The sequence below is a fragment of the Panthera pardus genome, unplaced genomic scaffold (assembly GCF_024362965.1).
Source record: "Panthera pardus isolate Hobbes unplaced genomic scaffold, ASM2436296v1 HiC_scaffold_2, whole genome shotgun sequence".
Lineage (NCBI taxonomy): Eukaryota > Metazoa > Chordata > Mammalia > Carnivora > Felidae > Panthera > Panthera pardus.
In genome coordinates, this window is record NW_026526765.1 from 39,784,357 (window position 1) to 39,802,098 (window position 17,742).

At 36.7% G+C, this 17,742-nt stretch overlaps 1 protein-coding gene across 2 annotated transcripts in view; it reads left to right on the top strand.

Annotated features, from left to right (window-relative positions):
- Positions 1 to 17,742, top strand: part of NDUFS4 (NADH:ubiquinone oxidoreductase subunit S4) — a 112,634-nt gene that overhangs the window by 6,984 nt on the left and 87,908 nt on the right. Inside the window, exon 1 of one of the 2 annotated variants that reach the window (XM_019464332.2) lies at positions 3,535 to 3,569. The exons of the other annotated variant lie outside the window; for it this stretch is intronic. Coding sequence (XP_019319877.1) covers positions 3,550 to 3,569 — 20 coding nt within the window. The 5' untranslated portion in view covers positions 3,535 to 3,549. Of the gene's footprint in view, positions 1 to 3,534; positions 3,570 to 17,742 lie in introns of those variants that run through there. 2 annotated transcript variants of the gene reach the window in all.

The window sequence follows — 17,742 nt, forward strand, 5'->3', positions numbered from 1 at the left end:
GATCCTGTTCTAGATGACTGTTCAGCAAGCCATATGCTTCTCCTAAAAATGTCAGTCTGTCTTGATGAGCTTTAAAGTGAATACAGATGTTTTGGCTCTTTTGAGGACTACCACTTTTTGTGTGGAAAGAGCACTTCTTTTTCAGGAGATTTCTTCAATATACTTACAGAAATTTGCATGAAATTTATATTTATAACTTTTGTCTTTTAAGTCTAATGAAATTAGATTTAATTAGACATTAATAATTTGAGTTTAATTTTAATATCCTTAGTATAAATGAGATTTGGGAAAATAAAATAGATCTCAATATGGCTTTTGTTAAGATTTTGTATTTATTTAGTCTTTTTAAAAATTTGGAACTCAAATTTTTACCTTGTAATATTTACCTTTATGCAATGAAAGGTGATATTTTGGCAGGAAGGGTTACCTTTTTAGATGTTCAATACCTTTTACTTTGCTAGGTTAAGGCTAGAAGTAATAGTCATTAGATTCATACAGTGTTTGAGTTGGGAGAAAACTCTAGGATCTTCCTGCCTGACCTTTTGTGTATGCAGGAATCTCTAGAATTTCCTGTTTCTTGATTATCTAACACTTGAGGAATAAATGGTAAATTTCTGGTAACCCTAGAAAACGTTCTACTTTTAGATTCGTTGGTAAGTGATATTCCCTTTAATATTGTGTAGAAAAATTCTAACCCCCATGCACATGTCAGCCTTTCAGATAATTTAAGATATTTGTCATTACTCATTCTCCCCTTTAAGTGTATGCTCTAGACTTAGCATATATTGTGTGTTGTTTTGTTTTTTTACCCTTTATTAATTTATTACCAGATTTCTTAATGATTTACTACCTCTTGGTACTCCTTAGGATATATTCCATTTTGCCAATATCTTTCTTTGAGCTGTATACTGTTAACTAAATGAAATTACCAGAGGTGATAACTTAGTGAGTTGAAATTGAATTAAAGAGAAAAGTTGACTTTAAGTCGGAATTTAAAAATTTTTGTTTTTAAAATTATAAAGAAAAATTCACTTTTTCCTTTTGGTGAACAGTTTTTAGAATTTAATACATGTATAGATTTGTGTAATCACCACAGTAGTCAGGGTACAGAATATTGAAAGAATTCATCACCCTGAAAGACTCCATCACCCTGAAAGACTCCCTCATGTTATCCCTCCTGACTAGATCCTGGCAGTAAGTTATCTTTTCTTCATCTCCATAGTTTTGTAGTTTTGAGAGTATAATATAAGTGGAACCAGGCAGTATACAATTTTGTGAAGATTGGTGTCTTTCACTCAACATAATGCCTTTGAGATTACCTAAGTTGTTGTGTATATCTATAGTTTATTCTTTTTTATGGCTAAGTAGTAAATATTTTGTGGATGTACCACACAATTTATCCATTCACCCCTTGAAGGACCAAATGGTTTTTTGGTTTTTGGTTTTTAATACTTATAAGTAGAGCCACTATAGTAAATACTTGTGTACAGGAGTTGTATGAACGTGATTTCATTTTTCTAGAGTAGCTACCCGGGAGGGAGATTCCTGGGTCATTGGTAGTATTTGTTTAATTTTATAAGATACTAATAAACCATTTTCCACAGTGGTTGTATCATTTTCCTTTTTCACTAGCAATGTACGAAAGTTTTGTCACTCTGTGTCTCATTAACAGTGATATTGTCAGTATTTTTTAATTTAGCCATTTTAATAGATGTATAATGATATTTTATTGTGGCTCTTTTTTTTTTTTTATGTTTATTTTTGAGAAAGAAAGTGAGCAGGGGAGGGGCAGAGAGAGGGGGTGACAGAGGATCCTAAGCAGGCTCTGTGCTGTCTGCTCTGGAGCTTGAACTCACGAACTGTGAGATCATGACCTGAGCTGAAGTTGGACACTTAACCAACTAAGCTACCCAAGTTTGTGGTTTTTTAAATAACAGTTTCATTGAGATATAATTTATATTCCATAAAATTCACTCACATAAAGTAAAATTTGATGGTTGTTAGTATATTCACAGTGTTGTACAACCATTCATAGCCAATTGTAGAACATTTTTATGACCCCCAAAAGAAACTCTGTGCCCACTAGCTTTTACTTCTGTTTCTCCCTTTCCCCCAGTCTTAGGCAACCAAGAATCTACTTTCTGTGTCTGTAGATTTGCCAGCTCTGGACATTTCATACAAATGGAATCACATATGATCTTTTGTGACTAGCTTCTTTTACTTAGCATAATGTTTTCAAGGTTTATCCAAGTTGTGGCATCTATCAATACTTTATTCCTGTTTATTGATAAATAATATTCCATTGTATGGACATACCACATTTTATTTATCCATTAGTTGATGGGCATTGGGGTGGTTTCCACTTTTGATTATTAATGAGTAATGACCTATGAAACATTTGTGTATAAGTTTTTGTTATACATATATTTTTATTCTTTTGGGGATATACAGAAGAGTTGAATTGCTGGATAATGTTGTAACTCTCTGTTTAGTCTTTTGATTAACTGCCAGACTGTTTTTCCAAAGTGGCTGCACCATTTTACATTCCCATCAAGAGTAAAGGAGGGTTCAGTGTCTTCACAACCTTGCTGACACTTGTAATTGTCTTCTTTATTATAACCATCCTAGTGAGTGTGAAGTGGTATCCGGTGGTTTTTATTTGTATTTCCATGATGGCTAACTCATTGTGGTTTATATCTGTTTCCCTAATGGCTAATGATGTTGAACTTTGGGGAAGTGTTTGTTTATATATTTTGCCTATTTTTTAATTGGGCTGTTTGTTTTTTTATTGTTGAGCTCTGAGAGTTCTTAAACTATTCTGGATATAAGTCTTTTGTCATATATGTGGTTTGTAAATATTTTCTCCCAATCTGTAGCTTTTCTTCTTTTAACTGTATCTTTTACAGAGTAAAAGTTTTAATTTATTTGAAGTCCAACTTACCAGTCTTTTTTTTTAATGGATAGTACTTTTGTTGTCCAAAGAACTCTGCTGAACCCTGTCAGCGAGCCCTCTTGCTCAACTATAGACCCCAACAGTTACTTATGGTACTTTCTTGAGGCCTTGACAAAGAATTTTGCAATGACCTAAACATTCCAACCACCAGACCAGAAGAGCCCAGATAGTGGTGGAATGCCTAGAAGACCACACCTCACCCATCCCCTTCTAGCCCATGATCATAGGCTAAACACATACTGACCCCTACTCATAGTCGCACACTCTTTGCCTCTCTTGAACTTACTCCTCTGAACTCTCTCTTCAAAACTCTAGGTGTCCATCTTGCTGGTAGAGGTAGATTGTTAAGGCTCAAGCCTGCCATCTCCCATGGCTGCTGAAATAAATGTTTCCCTTTCTCTTTTCCAAACCCTTGTCTGTAGAGTTATTGGCTTCTCTTGTCGAGTTTATCCCAATTTGTTTGCCAATAGTGTCAACATAACCAATTAGCAATACCTCTGATTTGTCCAGGCCCCTCAGGATTCCCTGGAAGGAACAGAAGGCTGTTGAAGCTCCAGGGCTTACCCGTTTCCTGAGTTTCCTGAGTTTGCAGCTGTATGTTTGGGAGCAACCGCAGGTTGAAGATTTTTTTGTATTCTCAAAGTTTTGAAGTTTAATATTTTACATTCAGATCTATGATCCATTTTGAGTGAATTTTGTATGAAGTGTGAGATTAAATTTGAGGTTAATTTTTTTTGCATGTGAGTATACACTTGTTCAACACCATTTTGTGTTTACTGTGAAGACTATCTTTTTGTTTCTGTTTTTTTAAGGCATTATTTTTAAGTAATCTCTACAACTGATGAATTTACAACCCCAAGATGAAGAGTTGTGTGCTCTACCGATTGAGTGAGCCAGGCGCCCCTAAAGACCATTTGTTTTCAGGAGTGCCTGGGTGGCTCAGTTGAGCATCCGACTCTGGCTCAGATCATGATCTCACAGTTTGTGGCTTTGAGCCCCATGTCGGGCTCTGTGCTGACAGCTCAGAGTCTGGATCCTGCTTCGGATTCTGTGTCTCCCTGCCCCTTCCCTGCTCGTGCTCTGGCTCTCTCAAAAATAAATAAACATTAAAAAAAAAAAAAGACCATTCTTTTTCCATTGAATTGATTTTGTACCTTTGTCAGCAGTCATTTGGTTATATCTGTCTGGGTCTGTTTTTGTATTCTTTATTGTGTTGCATTGATCTAAATCCCTTTGCCACTACCACACAGCTTTGATTACTATAGCTTCAGAGTAAATGTGTATTAAAATTGAGTGATTGTGATTCTTCAGTTTCATTCTTTTTTTTCAAAAAAATTTTAACTATTCTAGTTTCTTTGCCTTTTCATCTAGATTTTATTTTATTTTTTATTTTTTATTAAAAAAATATTTTAATGTTTATTTTTGAGAGAGAGAGCATGTGAGCAGAGAAGGGGCAGAGAGAGATGGAGACCGAATCTGAAGCAGGCTCTAGGCTCTGAGTTGTCAGCACAGAGCCTGATGCGGGGCTCGAACCCACGAACTGTGAGATCATGACCTGAGCCAAAATCAAGAGTCAGATGCTCAACCTACTGAGTCACCCAGGCACCCCTAAAATTTTCAGTTTCTAATTGTATATAGAAATAGGATTGATTTGGGGGCTCCTGGCTGGCTCAATGGGTGGAACCTGTGACTCTTGCCCTTGAGGTCTTGAGTTCAAGCCCCATGTTGAACGTAGAGCTTACTTAAAAAAAAAAAAAAGATCGATTTTGTGTTACGACTTTTTATCTTATAACCTTGCTAAATTTACTTGTCCTATATGTATTTTGTAAATTCTTTGGGATTTTTAAAAGTAGATGATCATGCAGTCTGTGACTAGCGTCGGTTTATTTCTTTTGTTTCAGTCTCTGTCCCTTTTGTTTCTTTTCATTTTCCCAAAGGATGTTCAAAAAGAATGGTGACATTAGACATTCTTCCCATTTACCAGGCTTTGAAGCATTTAGGTTTTCACCATTAAGTAGAGTGTTAGCTAAGGTTGAGGAAGTTTCCTTCTACTACTAGTTGGCTAAAGTTTTTATCATGAGTGGATGTTCAATGAGACTTCCTCTCATTGAGAGAGAGACAGAGCATGAGCAGGGGAGGAGCAGAGAGAGAGGGGAGACACAGAATCTGAAGCAGGTTTCAGGCTCTGAGCTGTCAGCAGAGAGCCTGATGCGGGGCTTGAACCCATGAACCGCGAGATCATGACCCGAGCCGAAGTCAGAGGCTTAACTGACTGAGCCACCCAGGTGTCCCCCCCTTTTTAATGTTTATTTAGAGAGAGAGCTGGGGAGGGGCAGAGAGAGACAGGGAGTGAGAATCCCAAGCAGGCTTCACGCTCTCAGCACAGAGCCCAACATAGGGCTCCATCTCACCAACTGTGAGATCATGACCAGAGCTGAAATCAAGAGTCAGATGCCGAATTTAATGAGCCACCCAGGTGCCCCGAGACTTCGTCTTTGATGCATAAATTATTTAGAGGAGTTTTGTTTAATTTCCAAGTATTTGGAGATTTTCCTCTCATTTTCCTATTAACTAATTTTGAGTTTAATTGCATTATGTTCTGAAAATCCAGTTCCCTGGGTTTCCCTTTTCAGTTTCCATCCAGAAGTTTGTGACTCTTCTTACCCTACTCTGTAGTCAGGGGCTAAGAGATGGAGAGACGGAGACTAGAAAAAAACAAAAACTACAATAGGTGTTGGTCCTGTTTTTTGTTTTGTTTTGTTTTGTTTTTGTTTTTTAGAATCACAGCTTTAGTAACTGAAGTGATGGCTCTTTCAGGTTTCCATGTGACCACGGGATTGCCTATAGCTTGTGCATGGTGCATGGGAGAACAGAAATGGGGAAAAACATGGGTAGTTTCCATACTTACACATTTCTGTTAGTTTCCTTTGTAGATCTTTGGGCCAGAGTGATTGTTCTGGAGGAATGCTCACTCCTAGGTTTCTGGCTACATGAAATTCAGGCAGGGGATACTGGAGAAAAAAAAATAAATTCACTTCTGGTTGAGTGGTATTTCACTTCCTTGATCTGCCTGCTGTTTGCTTTTTAGCAAAAAGCTGTTCTGTGTATCCTGTCCTGAGTTTATGGTTACATTTAGTGGAAGAGACAGGGTGGAGTGTGCTTACTACATCTTACCAGGACCAACCATCTTAGGATGAATTATTTTTTAAAGTCAATTGTAGTATTTCTTGCATTTTAGCATATCTGAATAGATTTAAAAGATGTAAAAATGGCTCCAAAAAGTTCTTCATACAGATTGTAAACCATTGATTCTCAGCTGTTGGAGGAGGAAGGGAGGAATTAACAACATATCAGAATCTTAGAAGTAGAGAGAGGATTTCAAAATATATGTGCCTGTGGTTGAAAATCATGGCATTTAATAAAAGGTGGACATTTGTTGCTCATATAAATGGTCAGAAATATACATTAAGTTACTGGCTTAGACCATCAACTAATAAATCTAAACTTTAGAGGATATGGTAGTCAGAGATTTATTCTGACAGAAATTTTAGTATCTTCTCTCTAGAATATGTACTCTTATATACAAAATCAGAGTTTTATTTTTAGGGGATTCATGGATCTCATACTTTCTAGCCCTTCCATAGAGAGTATTAGATCTTATACTATGTTTATACTAGCTCTTGTGTTAGACCTTTCTCAGTTACCAGTGACAGAAACCTAGAAACTCAAATGACTTGGCTTAGTCAAGAAGAGGGAATTGGTTTATATTATCAAGCAAAGGAAAAGGTAAGGATACAGCTAAATGGTCCCAGGGACCAGAGCTAGACAGGGACCAGGCTCTCTTTCTAATTTGTCTCTGTCATTCTCTGAGTGACAGCTACTACTTGAGATTGTTTTTTCCTATGTGGCAGATACAGCTAATGAAAGTTTTTTTTAGACTTATATCCCATATCTTTATCACCAGGGAGGGACTGAAAATCCTTTTCTTTGGTACCAGGTTTTATTTATTTATTTATTTATTTATTTATTTATTTATTTATTTTTATTTCTTATTTTTTAAAGTAATTTTATTTATTTATTTATTTATTTATTTATTTATTTATTTTAACATTTATTCATTTTCAAGAGAGAGAAAGCCTGAGCAGAGAGGGGCAGAGAGAGAGAAACACAGAATCTGAAGCAGGCTCCAGGCTCTGAGCTGTCAGCATAGTGCCCGATGTGGGGCTTGAACCCATGAACCGTGAGATCATGACCTGAGCTAAAGTCAGACGCTAAACTGACTGAGCCACCCAGGTGCCCCTGGTACCAGGTTTTAAAAATCTTAGGGAAATAATCAGTGAGTCATTAGACTAAGGGTTTACTATAATATGTAGTCATTGTATAGTCATAGTAATTCTGCTTATATTGCTGTGTCATATGCATACATGGGAACTCTGGAAGTCAGGTGTAATGATAGGTAGGCCTTCTCAAACAAAAATTAAGAATAGTATTTTATATCAAGATCTCTTTAGGGATTTTTAAGGAACAAATAATGTTTGTGTATACTGTGTAGGCTGACTTATCTTTTTTCTTAATGAACTCTGGGATTTTGCTTGCTAAAGTTTATTCACTCATTCAGCAAATATTTGCATTTTTTTCTACTTTCAAAAGGCTGCATTTCTACAGGCTTTACTAGAAACATCTGTCTTGGTGTTCCTTGGAACATCTGCTTTAAGGATGAATGTGTAGGATAGAAATATTCAAGCAAAGTCTAGATGATCATCTTTTGGGTCTTGTGATTGGGCTTTATCTTAGATTGGCATTTCTTAAAGTAGAGTGTAGATGATTTATTTGAGTTGACCCAGGAACTAGAAATGAGGAATTTCTAGACAAGGAAGGAAAAAGTATGATGCTGAGATTGCTGCTGTAAGCACTAGAAACTCAGTTCCACTGGAACCTCCTAAGAAATATACAGAATGCCTCTCAGTATTGTCCATTTGAAAGATGGAAGGTTTGAACATTTATCCACTATTTTTCATTCTCCTGTGGTTGAAAGTATAGACTTTTCTGTTCTTTGAGCTATACCTGTGCTCCTGAAGACCTGAGGCATACATAATGGGCTGGTTCACTTGAGATGGAATGTTGGTGCATAACCTGAGTCTGAAGGTCTGTAATGGTGGCAAATGACAAATTGGCCAGAGGGGTGACATGAGCACCAAAGGTGTTGGTTACAGGCTTCATTATAACTCAAGGGTCTCTATAACTGATTTTTTTGGAGAGGGTGCTAATAATTCTATTAGCTATTATGTACTGAGCACTTAGGCACTGAGGTAATTGCTTTCTGTATGTTATTTCATCTCATGACAATGATCTCATTTTCTTTTTTTTTCTTTTTAAATTTTTATTTTTGAGAGAGAGCACGAGGCAGGAGGGGCAGAGTGGGGGAGAGGCAGAGAAAGAGGGGGAGAGAGGGTCCAAAGTGGGCTCTGCGCTGACAGCAGAGAGCCTGATGTGGGGCTGGAACTCACGAATTGTGAGATTGTGACCTGAGCTGGAGTTGGACGGACGCTTAACTGGATTAAGCCACCCAAGCACCCCTGAATGATTTCATCTTAGATGGTCTATTGACAATTATAGTTTAATCTATTGCTAGGGTTGTAAATAACTCACATTTATTGGAATTTGCTTTATTCACCAGTACTCTGAAGGACATGACAAAGGATTGGGAAACTGAGGTCTTAAAACTCACTTAACTAAATAGTAATAGAAGTCTCTAGGAAAGGGATGGTTTCTTCCGTAAAATTTCATGTTTAAAGAATTCATGATGGTGGTGCCTGGGTGGCTCAGTGGGTTGAGCGACTGACTCTTGATTTTGTTTCAGGTCGTGATCTCATGGTTCATGGGATTGAGCCCCACATTGGGCTCTGTGCTGACAGCACGGAGCCTGCTTAGGATTCTCTCTCTTCTCTCTCTCTGTCCTTTCCTTCTCCCCAACTTGTACATGTTCTCTCACTCAAAATAAATAAATAAACTTTACAAAATAAATAATTCATAATGGCAGAATACTTCCGTACTATGTACCAGGTAGTTGACCAGAGATTGTGTATAATACCCCAGTAAACAAAGGTCAATTTACAGATTTTTCTTTGAATTTGAGAATGTTAACAGATAAGTGTAGTGGCTGGTAACCTTCCTAATCTCATTCTCTGGATTATTTTCTCTTCACTGATACTGCTGAATAATTGTAAGATAGTTAAATTATTTTTTCTACAGCTGCATTTTAGGCTCTTGCTCCTGTCCCACTGTCATCTTTGACTGTTAATATGGTGGTAGCCTGGTCTTCCATCTTCTTCTTATTTTTTAAGATTTTATTTTTGGGTGCCTGGGTGGCTCAGTCAGTTAAGCATCTGACTGGCTCAGGTCATGATCTCACAGTCTGTGAGTTTGAGCCCCATGTCAGGATCTGTGCTGACAGCTCAGAGCCTGGAGCCTGCTGCAGCTCCTCCCCTGCTCATGCTCTGTCTCTCTCTGTCTCTCAAAAATAAATAAATGTTAAAAATAAATTAAAAAAAAAAGATTTTATTTGTAAGTATTCTCTATATTGAGCTTGAACCTGCAATCCTGAGATCGAGTCGCACGCTCCGCTGACTGAACTAGCTAGGCGCTCCTTGTCTTCCATTTTATTAATGTGGTTCGGCATACCACTTTAGTGCATAGCTGGTACTGGAATAGATACAACATGCATTTGAGGTCATTTTAGAAATTTCAGTTTCTTCTTCCCTTGAGACTTAAAACATGGTTGTTCTGTTGCTGATGAGTTCATGGTTTAAGTATATCTTAGTTAATGCTGATAAGTGATCCCTTATTAGGGCTCAGATTTTTATTTTGGTCTCAAATTTAAACTTTCAACTTCAAGTTCAAACTGTTAATTTGGCCAGTCCCCTTAACAATGGCTTAATAGTGTCCTTGACCCAAGCTTCAGGAAAAACTGCTTTCCAGAGATAGACATATTAACTCCTGATATTAACCATGCTGTCAGGCTGTATTCTTAGCTTCATACTTGAACTACTTTACTTCATGTATCAGTCCAGTCTACCATCTCTGTCCAACAGCAGTTAGGAGCACACATTTTGGTCAGATCCACCTATATTTGAGTCCTACCTATGTCACTTCCTAGCTCTGTGCCTTCTTTGTGCCTGTTTTCTGTTTCGTAAAGTGGATATCATAATCTCTCTTTTCAAGTTACATATATATATATATATTTATATATAAATACAAATTTATAAATATATATATAAATATATATATATAAATATATATATATATATATATTTATATATATATATTTATATATATATATATAAAATCCCAAGCAGGCTCTGCACTGTCAGCACAGAGCCCCAGGGTGGTGCTCAAACTCAGGAACCATGAGATCATGACCTGAGCCAAAAACAAGAGTTGGACCCCTAACCGACTGAGCCATCCAGGTGCCCTATTCTTTCTTTTGTGGCTTCTTTCTTTTCCTTTTTGTTCTTTCCTTTCTCACCTTTGTTTTTTTCCTTTCATAAATCTTACCTAGATTCTAGTTCTTCTTCCTGGATTATGAGAGCAACTTGGATTTTGTTTGTTTATTTACAGTATTTTATTCATGTGTATATGAAAGAATTATCTGCACCTGGCTTTTTCCAGATTGTGACCTCCCATGCACTCCTCAGCTCAATGCAATCTATTTTTGGCATCCACCATTCCACTGAAATAGCTTTCATCAAGGTCGACAGTGACCCTGTTGCTAAATTAATAAACTCTTCTCAATCCTTATCTTATGTGACCTTTGCAGTCCCAAAAGATGACTTTCTTGTAATTGAAAGATTCTTCCTTTGACTTATACTTTGGCTTTTCTCCTTCTCAGTTCCCTTTGAGTGCCCCATCATCTTTTGCCCATTCCTTGAGCTGTCAATATTTCTCATTTGATTTAATAGCTCTTTATTCTTTTAAAAATGTTTTACATTATATAATGTTTTGTATACACTTGAATATATGTAACATACATATTTTAGGAAGCATACTGACAAAGTGAATTTATGTGGACCCACCATCCAGTATAAGAACTAGAGAATTACCAATACTGTTATTTGCATTCTCTCTGTGGTAGGCTGAATAGTTGTCTCCTTCTTCCCAAATATATCCAATGTTCTAATCCTCAGAGCCTGTGAATGTTACCTTAGGTGGCAAAAGGGACTCTGCAGATAGGATTAAGTTGAGGATATTGAGATGGGAGGTAATCCTGGCAGGCCCGATGTAATCACAGTGGTCTTATTAGGAAGGATGTATTATGAGTCAGAGGAAAAGCAAATGTCACCATGGAAGCAGAGACTGGAGCGATGTGACCGTATGCTAAGGAATGCCACCAGCCTCTAAAAGTTAAAAAAGATTGGGAACAGATTCTCTCTTGGAGCTTCCAGAAGGAACCAGTCTTGCTTGACACATTATTAGACTGTGAGACTCATTTTGGACTTCTGACGTCTAGAACTGTAAGAAAATAAATTTATGTTGTTTTAATCCACTAAGTTTGTGGTAATTTGTTACAGCGGCAGTAGAAAACTAATAAGCTTTCCTTGTATCTCATCTACCATGACTTCAGTTACCATCTATTTGTACTCAAGCCTAAATGTATATGGTTCATTTGCTATAATATATACTTTTCACTCAAGCCAGTCAGCACACAACTTAAAAAGGGTAAAAGATGTTTAAAAACATTTAAAAATTCAACTGAATTCTCTTATTATTCTACTTAGTTATTATTTAGTACTCAACCAAGAAACAGCAGTTGTTCCGGTGCGAGATGACTGGCTTATTAAGAGATGGTATGGGGCACCAGGATGGCTCAGTCAGTTAAGCAAGCAGCCGACTTCAGCTCAGGTCATGATCTAGCAGTTTGTGGGTTTGAGCCCCACATCGGGCTCTGTGCTGACAGCTCAGAGCCTGGAGCCTGCTTCGGATTCTGTGTCTCTTTCACTCTCTGCCCCTCCCCTGCTTGCTCTCTGTCTCTCTCAGTCTCTCAAAAAGTGAATAAAAATGTTTTTTTAAAAAAAAAAAAAGAACAAAAAAAAGAGATGGTATATCTTTACTGGTAAGGGGCTTCCTAAAGGATTTCCAAAGATAATTCTCATTCTTTGTAGTTTTTGCCTAACACACTGACTTTTGGACCTGCTTTCCTTTGAGATGTAACTCTGCATCCTTTTCTTGAATTCTGGACTTCTAGACCCTTAGATCTCTACTTGGATGTCTCCACTTGGATTTTTTATAGACCTCTCAATCACAGTATATCTGAAACAATTTGATTATGATCATATCCTCTACGACTCCATTCTTTTTCTCCCTTAGTTCCTGTTACCAGTAACTTGCCAGTTACCTAGCTAGAAACCCATGTATTGTTGTCTCCTCCCTCTCCCTCTGGCCTTCCCACACTCGTTCGTTCTCTCTCTCTCTCAAAATAAATAAATAAACCTAAAAAAAAGAAAAAAAACTCAAAACGTTGCCTGTACTGTCCAGATACTTTTGTTTTCACCAAGCATTCAATGCTGCAGGATTGAAAAGGGAATTAAAAAATGTTTAGCATATTACTTTGATTCATTCCCATTAAGTGCCTATTATGTGTGGTACAATCTTGGCAAACATGCTCATAATTTATTTTAAAATTATATATAGTACCACAAAACAGTTCAAATTTTAGTTGAAAAATCATGAATTCTTTCCCCCCAAATATTTATTTTTCCACCATTGCTTCATATTTTGCCTTCTCCCAACTCCCTCCCAGTAAATTAAATAAAATTCAACAATACCTACAATATTCCAAAATGCCTTAAACCCTAATAGATTCCATTTTTTAATTGATTTTATTTCTAAAACAAATAGAACTGAACAAATTTAAGTAAAATTATGTGGTTTGTTTAATGTGGGCTGTAACAGCAGAATGTGTAATTCTCATTCTTAAAAGTCAGGGTGTATTCTGCATTTTGAGCATTTTGAGCATTCAGCAATTCCAAAATCTATAGTATAATAGCTGTGTAGCTATTTATTACAGAAAAAAAATACTTTTGGCAGTATTTATATGTGCAATATATGTTCATCTTTTCTAGCTTTGATGAAAAATTTTGGAGTCCTAGTGAAAACTCAAGTTGCAATGAAAGCTGTCTTTCTGACAAAATTCTCCTTACACATTTTAGTAAACGTTGCCATAAGATAAAGTCTGCGATACTATTATTCGAGAAATGGAAGAGGAGGATGTGTCATTAACCTGTAAGTCATCACTTTTCAGTAATCTGTGATTTCACTGACCATGATGGCTACATTTAAAACTCTAGAGAGTTGGTTCATGAGGAAAACAAAAATCTGAAATGCTATCCTGCTTAAGGAAATGGCTGCTATGCAATATTTTTAAATGTTTATACTATTCCATAATCAAATGAGCCCATAGGTATTTACTGAGTATCTTTTCTTTGCTGAAGATTGTGTAATGCTGTGAAACACAAAAGTGAAGAAGAAACAGTTCCTGCTCTCAAAGAACTGACGTCTGGTGGGAAGCAGAGACAAGGAAATAAGCAATCACAATGAAGCATAACAAGCACTAGAAAAAGTAAAAGTTAAAAACAGAGTACTCTAAAACCACATAAAATTAGTATTATAGTCTAAGCTTGTAAATTCAAAAGATGCTCCATAGAGAAAGTGATGGTTAAACTTTTTTTTTGAATTTATTGATTTTGAGGTAGAGAGCAAGCTGGAGAGGGGCAGAGGGAGAGGGAGAGAGAATTCCAAGCAGGCTCTACACTGTCAGTGCAGAGCCCAATGTGGGGTGTGAACCCATGAACCATGAGATCATGAGCTGAGCCAAAGTTGATGCTTAACCAACTGAGCCACCCAGGCGCCCTGTGGCAACATTGTTAAGGAAGTTTTACTTGATAGTCCTGCCATCTGCCACAGTACTTCCCAGTGCCCAATACAGTTGTTCTTCCATAAATGGAAAAGCACCTAATATGTACCATTATCATAGAAATTACTACTAGCATTCAAAGCAGTGACATTGATAGTATTGTTTATATGTCTGCCTTTATCCAATAAAAATTTTAAAGCTAGCTACGGAGTCTAGCACTGTGCATAAGACATAGATGCTTGTTTCTTTTTCTCTTTCCCTTTCTTCCCTTCCTGTCTGTCTGTATCTCTCTCTTTCAAGATTTTATTTTTTCTGTGCCCAATGTGGAGCTCAAACTCGTAACCTCAAGATCAAGAGTTGCATGCTCTACTAACTGAGCCAGGCAGGTGCCCCAACATAGATGTTTTAATTAATCATCATTTTTGATTAATTGAGAATAAGAATTAGAATTTTGGCTTTCTTTCTTTCTTTTTCTCTTTCTTTCTTTCAAGATTTTATTTTTAAGTAATCTCTACACCTAATGTGGGGCTTGAACTCAAAACCCTGAGATCAAGAGTTGCACACTCTACCAACTAAGCCAGCCAGGCATCCCTACATTCTTAAATATATGGTCAGCAGAGTTCATCTGGGCTTTTTGAACATAGATATACTACTTTGTAATTGAAGTATTAGCTCTTGCCAGATCATTAGATTTTTCTTCAAAGAATATTTTATTGCCTGGATATTCGTCAGGAAAATGTAAAGTCAAAGCATCTTTTTAAGGTATAGCATAGTGACTATAGCATATTTGAAAGTTGCTAAAAGAGTAGGTCTTGAAAGTTCTCATCACAAAAAAATTTGTAACTGTGTGTGGTGATGGATGTTAACTAGACTCACTGTGATTATCATTTCATAATATATACAAATAGTGAATCATTATGTTGTATACCTGAAACTAATATGCTATTTATGTCAATTATATTTCAAAACAAAATCTTCTTTAGGTGAATATTTTTAAAAGATGGAATGTAATTATGAAAGGTCAAAGGAAAAAGTACTGGTTTCATGTCTCGTTTTCTTATTGATTATATTAGTTTTGTGATTGAAATCAAATTGTATATACACCTGACAATAGACTTAGGTGTTTAGCTAAGTAATTTTCTGAAGTCAGTGCAATTTTTAATTACTTTGTTCAGGATTATCAGTCTGCAGTTTTACTGACTGGATTTGGATACATTTTACAGTGATTGTTGTTTTTTTTTTTTTTTTAATGGTATCAGTGCCTATAAAACTATTAGTTGAATAATAACAGCCTATTTTCTTTATTAAGCTAACCACTATGAAGTTTTCTGTGTGTGTGTGTGTGCCTTTGTTTTTATGTAGCTTTTTGTGCTCTTGTGCATATATATTGTTGTGTTATGTTTATGAAGTGGTAAGTCTAGATTGTATTTTACACTTTTGGTTTTTTTAGATTCTATTTGAATTTGTTTAAACAAATTAACTTTACAGACATACATTATTTTAAAAATAATACTGTATTTCAAAGTTGCACTGCTTTGCTAAACTAGTACAGAATATTTTCAGTTTTTCTTTTATTAACTCATCTTTAGACATAGTAATTTATTACTAAATCTTTCCTTTTTTTAACGTTTATTTATTTTGAGAAAGCATGAGGTGGGGAGAGGCAGGGAGAGAGGAAGAGAGAATCCCAAGCAGGCTCCCCAGTGTCAGCACAGAGCCTGATGTGGGGCTCAAACTCACCAACTGTGAGATCCTGAGCTGAACGGAAGTCAAGAGTTGGCTGCTTAACCAACTGAGCCACTCAGGCACCCCACTAAATCTTTCTTTGATTTGTTCCTGATGTCAAAAAATGCTCTAAAACAGGTCACAGGTAGCAAACATCTACTATAGCTATTTTGGGAAATTAATTGTTGTTTAGTTATTTTTAAAGCTTTTTTAAAAAAATGTTTATTTTTGAGGTGGGGGGAGGGGCAAGGAGAAAGGGGGACAGAGTATCCCAAATGGGCTCTGTGCTGACAGCAGAGAGCCCGGTGTGTGGTTCACATTGACAAACTGTGGGGTCATGATCTGAGCTGAAGTCAGACACTTAATTGACTGAGCCACCCAGGTGCCCCCAATTGTTTTTAATCTGAAATTTTTTTGTTTTTAATGTGAAAATTTTTTTGTAGTTGAATCCATGTCTTAGAATTGGTATGAATTCTAGGGTTAATCTAATAAAAACTTAAAACTTCTAAATGGAATTGTTGATTTAACAACTTTAGTTTCTCAAAGTAATAATGATTGCTGGTAATTTTACTTGGAATAGATTAAAAACTGTGTTAAGTGCTTATTATCATTTATACCTCATTTAATCTTCTTATTAGCTCTATGAGGTGATGCCTTGGTTCACTAAAGGTAGATGGTACCGACTTCTGATGATAGGAATTGTTAACAAAAATTCAACCAAGTAAATTTTAAAGATCTAATTGGGTTTATTCATGGATTGGTCAGCATGCTGTCTAGAAAGGTGCTCCAGAGAGTACAGAAAGGCAAAGGTTTTTAAAAGCACGACAAGGAAGTTACAAACAGAAGAAAGGATGGGGCGCCTGGGTGGTTCAGTTGGTTGAGCATGCGACTTTGGCTCAGGTCATGATCTCACAGTTCGTGGGTTCGAGCCCCGTGTCGGGCTCTGTGCTGACAGCTCAGAGCCTGGAGCCTGGTTCAGATTCTGTGTCTCTTTCTTTCTCTGCCCCTCCCCTGCTCATACTCTGTCTCTCTCTCAAAAGTAAATAAGCCTTAAAAAATTAAAAAAAAAAAATAAACAGAAGAAAGGATTTTTTGGGGTAAGGTCACCTACCTTGGAGTGGGGAGAGGGTCTTATTAGGTTGATTATCTCATCTTCCTTTGGGGAATGGAGACAGGCCCATATTACCTCATTGGTGCTGACCAGTAAATTCCCGACTGTTTAAAACCACATTTCTGGGGGAGGCTGAAACTGCAATTAGTTGGATATTAAGCCCCAGTTTGGTGACTTGGCCCCAGCATAAATGACTCCATTTTGGGCCTGTGGTGTGGGTGACAGAATGGTGTGCTGTCAAGTCAGATAGCAGGGTCCTCCATGAAGACTCTGTGATGAGAGACTTGGTTCACTAAAAGATAAACAGTAGCAGTAGTCTGATAGCAAGAATGGTCATGTTAGACAACAGTGGCTTCTTTGAAGTGGGAGATCCTGGGCCCAAATGGTACTGAGTGTTGTTCGAAAAGTCTAGGCTGCTGAGCTTGCTAAATTGTTAAACTTTCTTAGTGGTGCCCACGTGGTTTTCCTAGCAGTCATATATTTCAAATTCCAGTCATTTCATCAAGGAAAAATAATTTCAGTCTTGCCTTTGACCAATCAAAAAAATCCTTCGATATAAATGTTGATAGTGGTGATTTGGAATTCATGTTCATAAGTAGTCATTTCTGGAGAGCACAACTAACCATCTGAGGGTGTAGATTAAAATTAACTGGTACATATTAGATGGTACTATTAATACTGAAGATTTATTTTTTTTTCAACAGCTGGACTAGCTAACATTTACTGAGCCTTGACCAAGTGCCAAGCACTTACTAAAGCTTTATATACATTGTCTCACTTAATCCTCACAGTATGCAGTGTGTAAAACTATGGTCAACATTACTTTTCAGTGTAATATTTTAAAGAGATAATGCAGTCATAGAATTCTGTGTATGTAAATTGTATGAGTCTTTCTCATCTCTGTTTCCTGTTTGCTCATTTCCCACTGCTTTCCCCACCCACCAAGAAATCACTGTTAATAATTTCCTATGCTTGGAGTTTGTGCATATTCAAGTAAATACATTTTTACTCTTTCCATTTTTCCATAAATAAAGCATACTAATA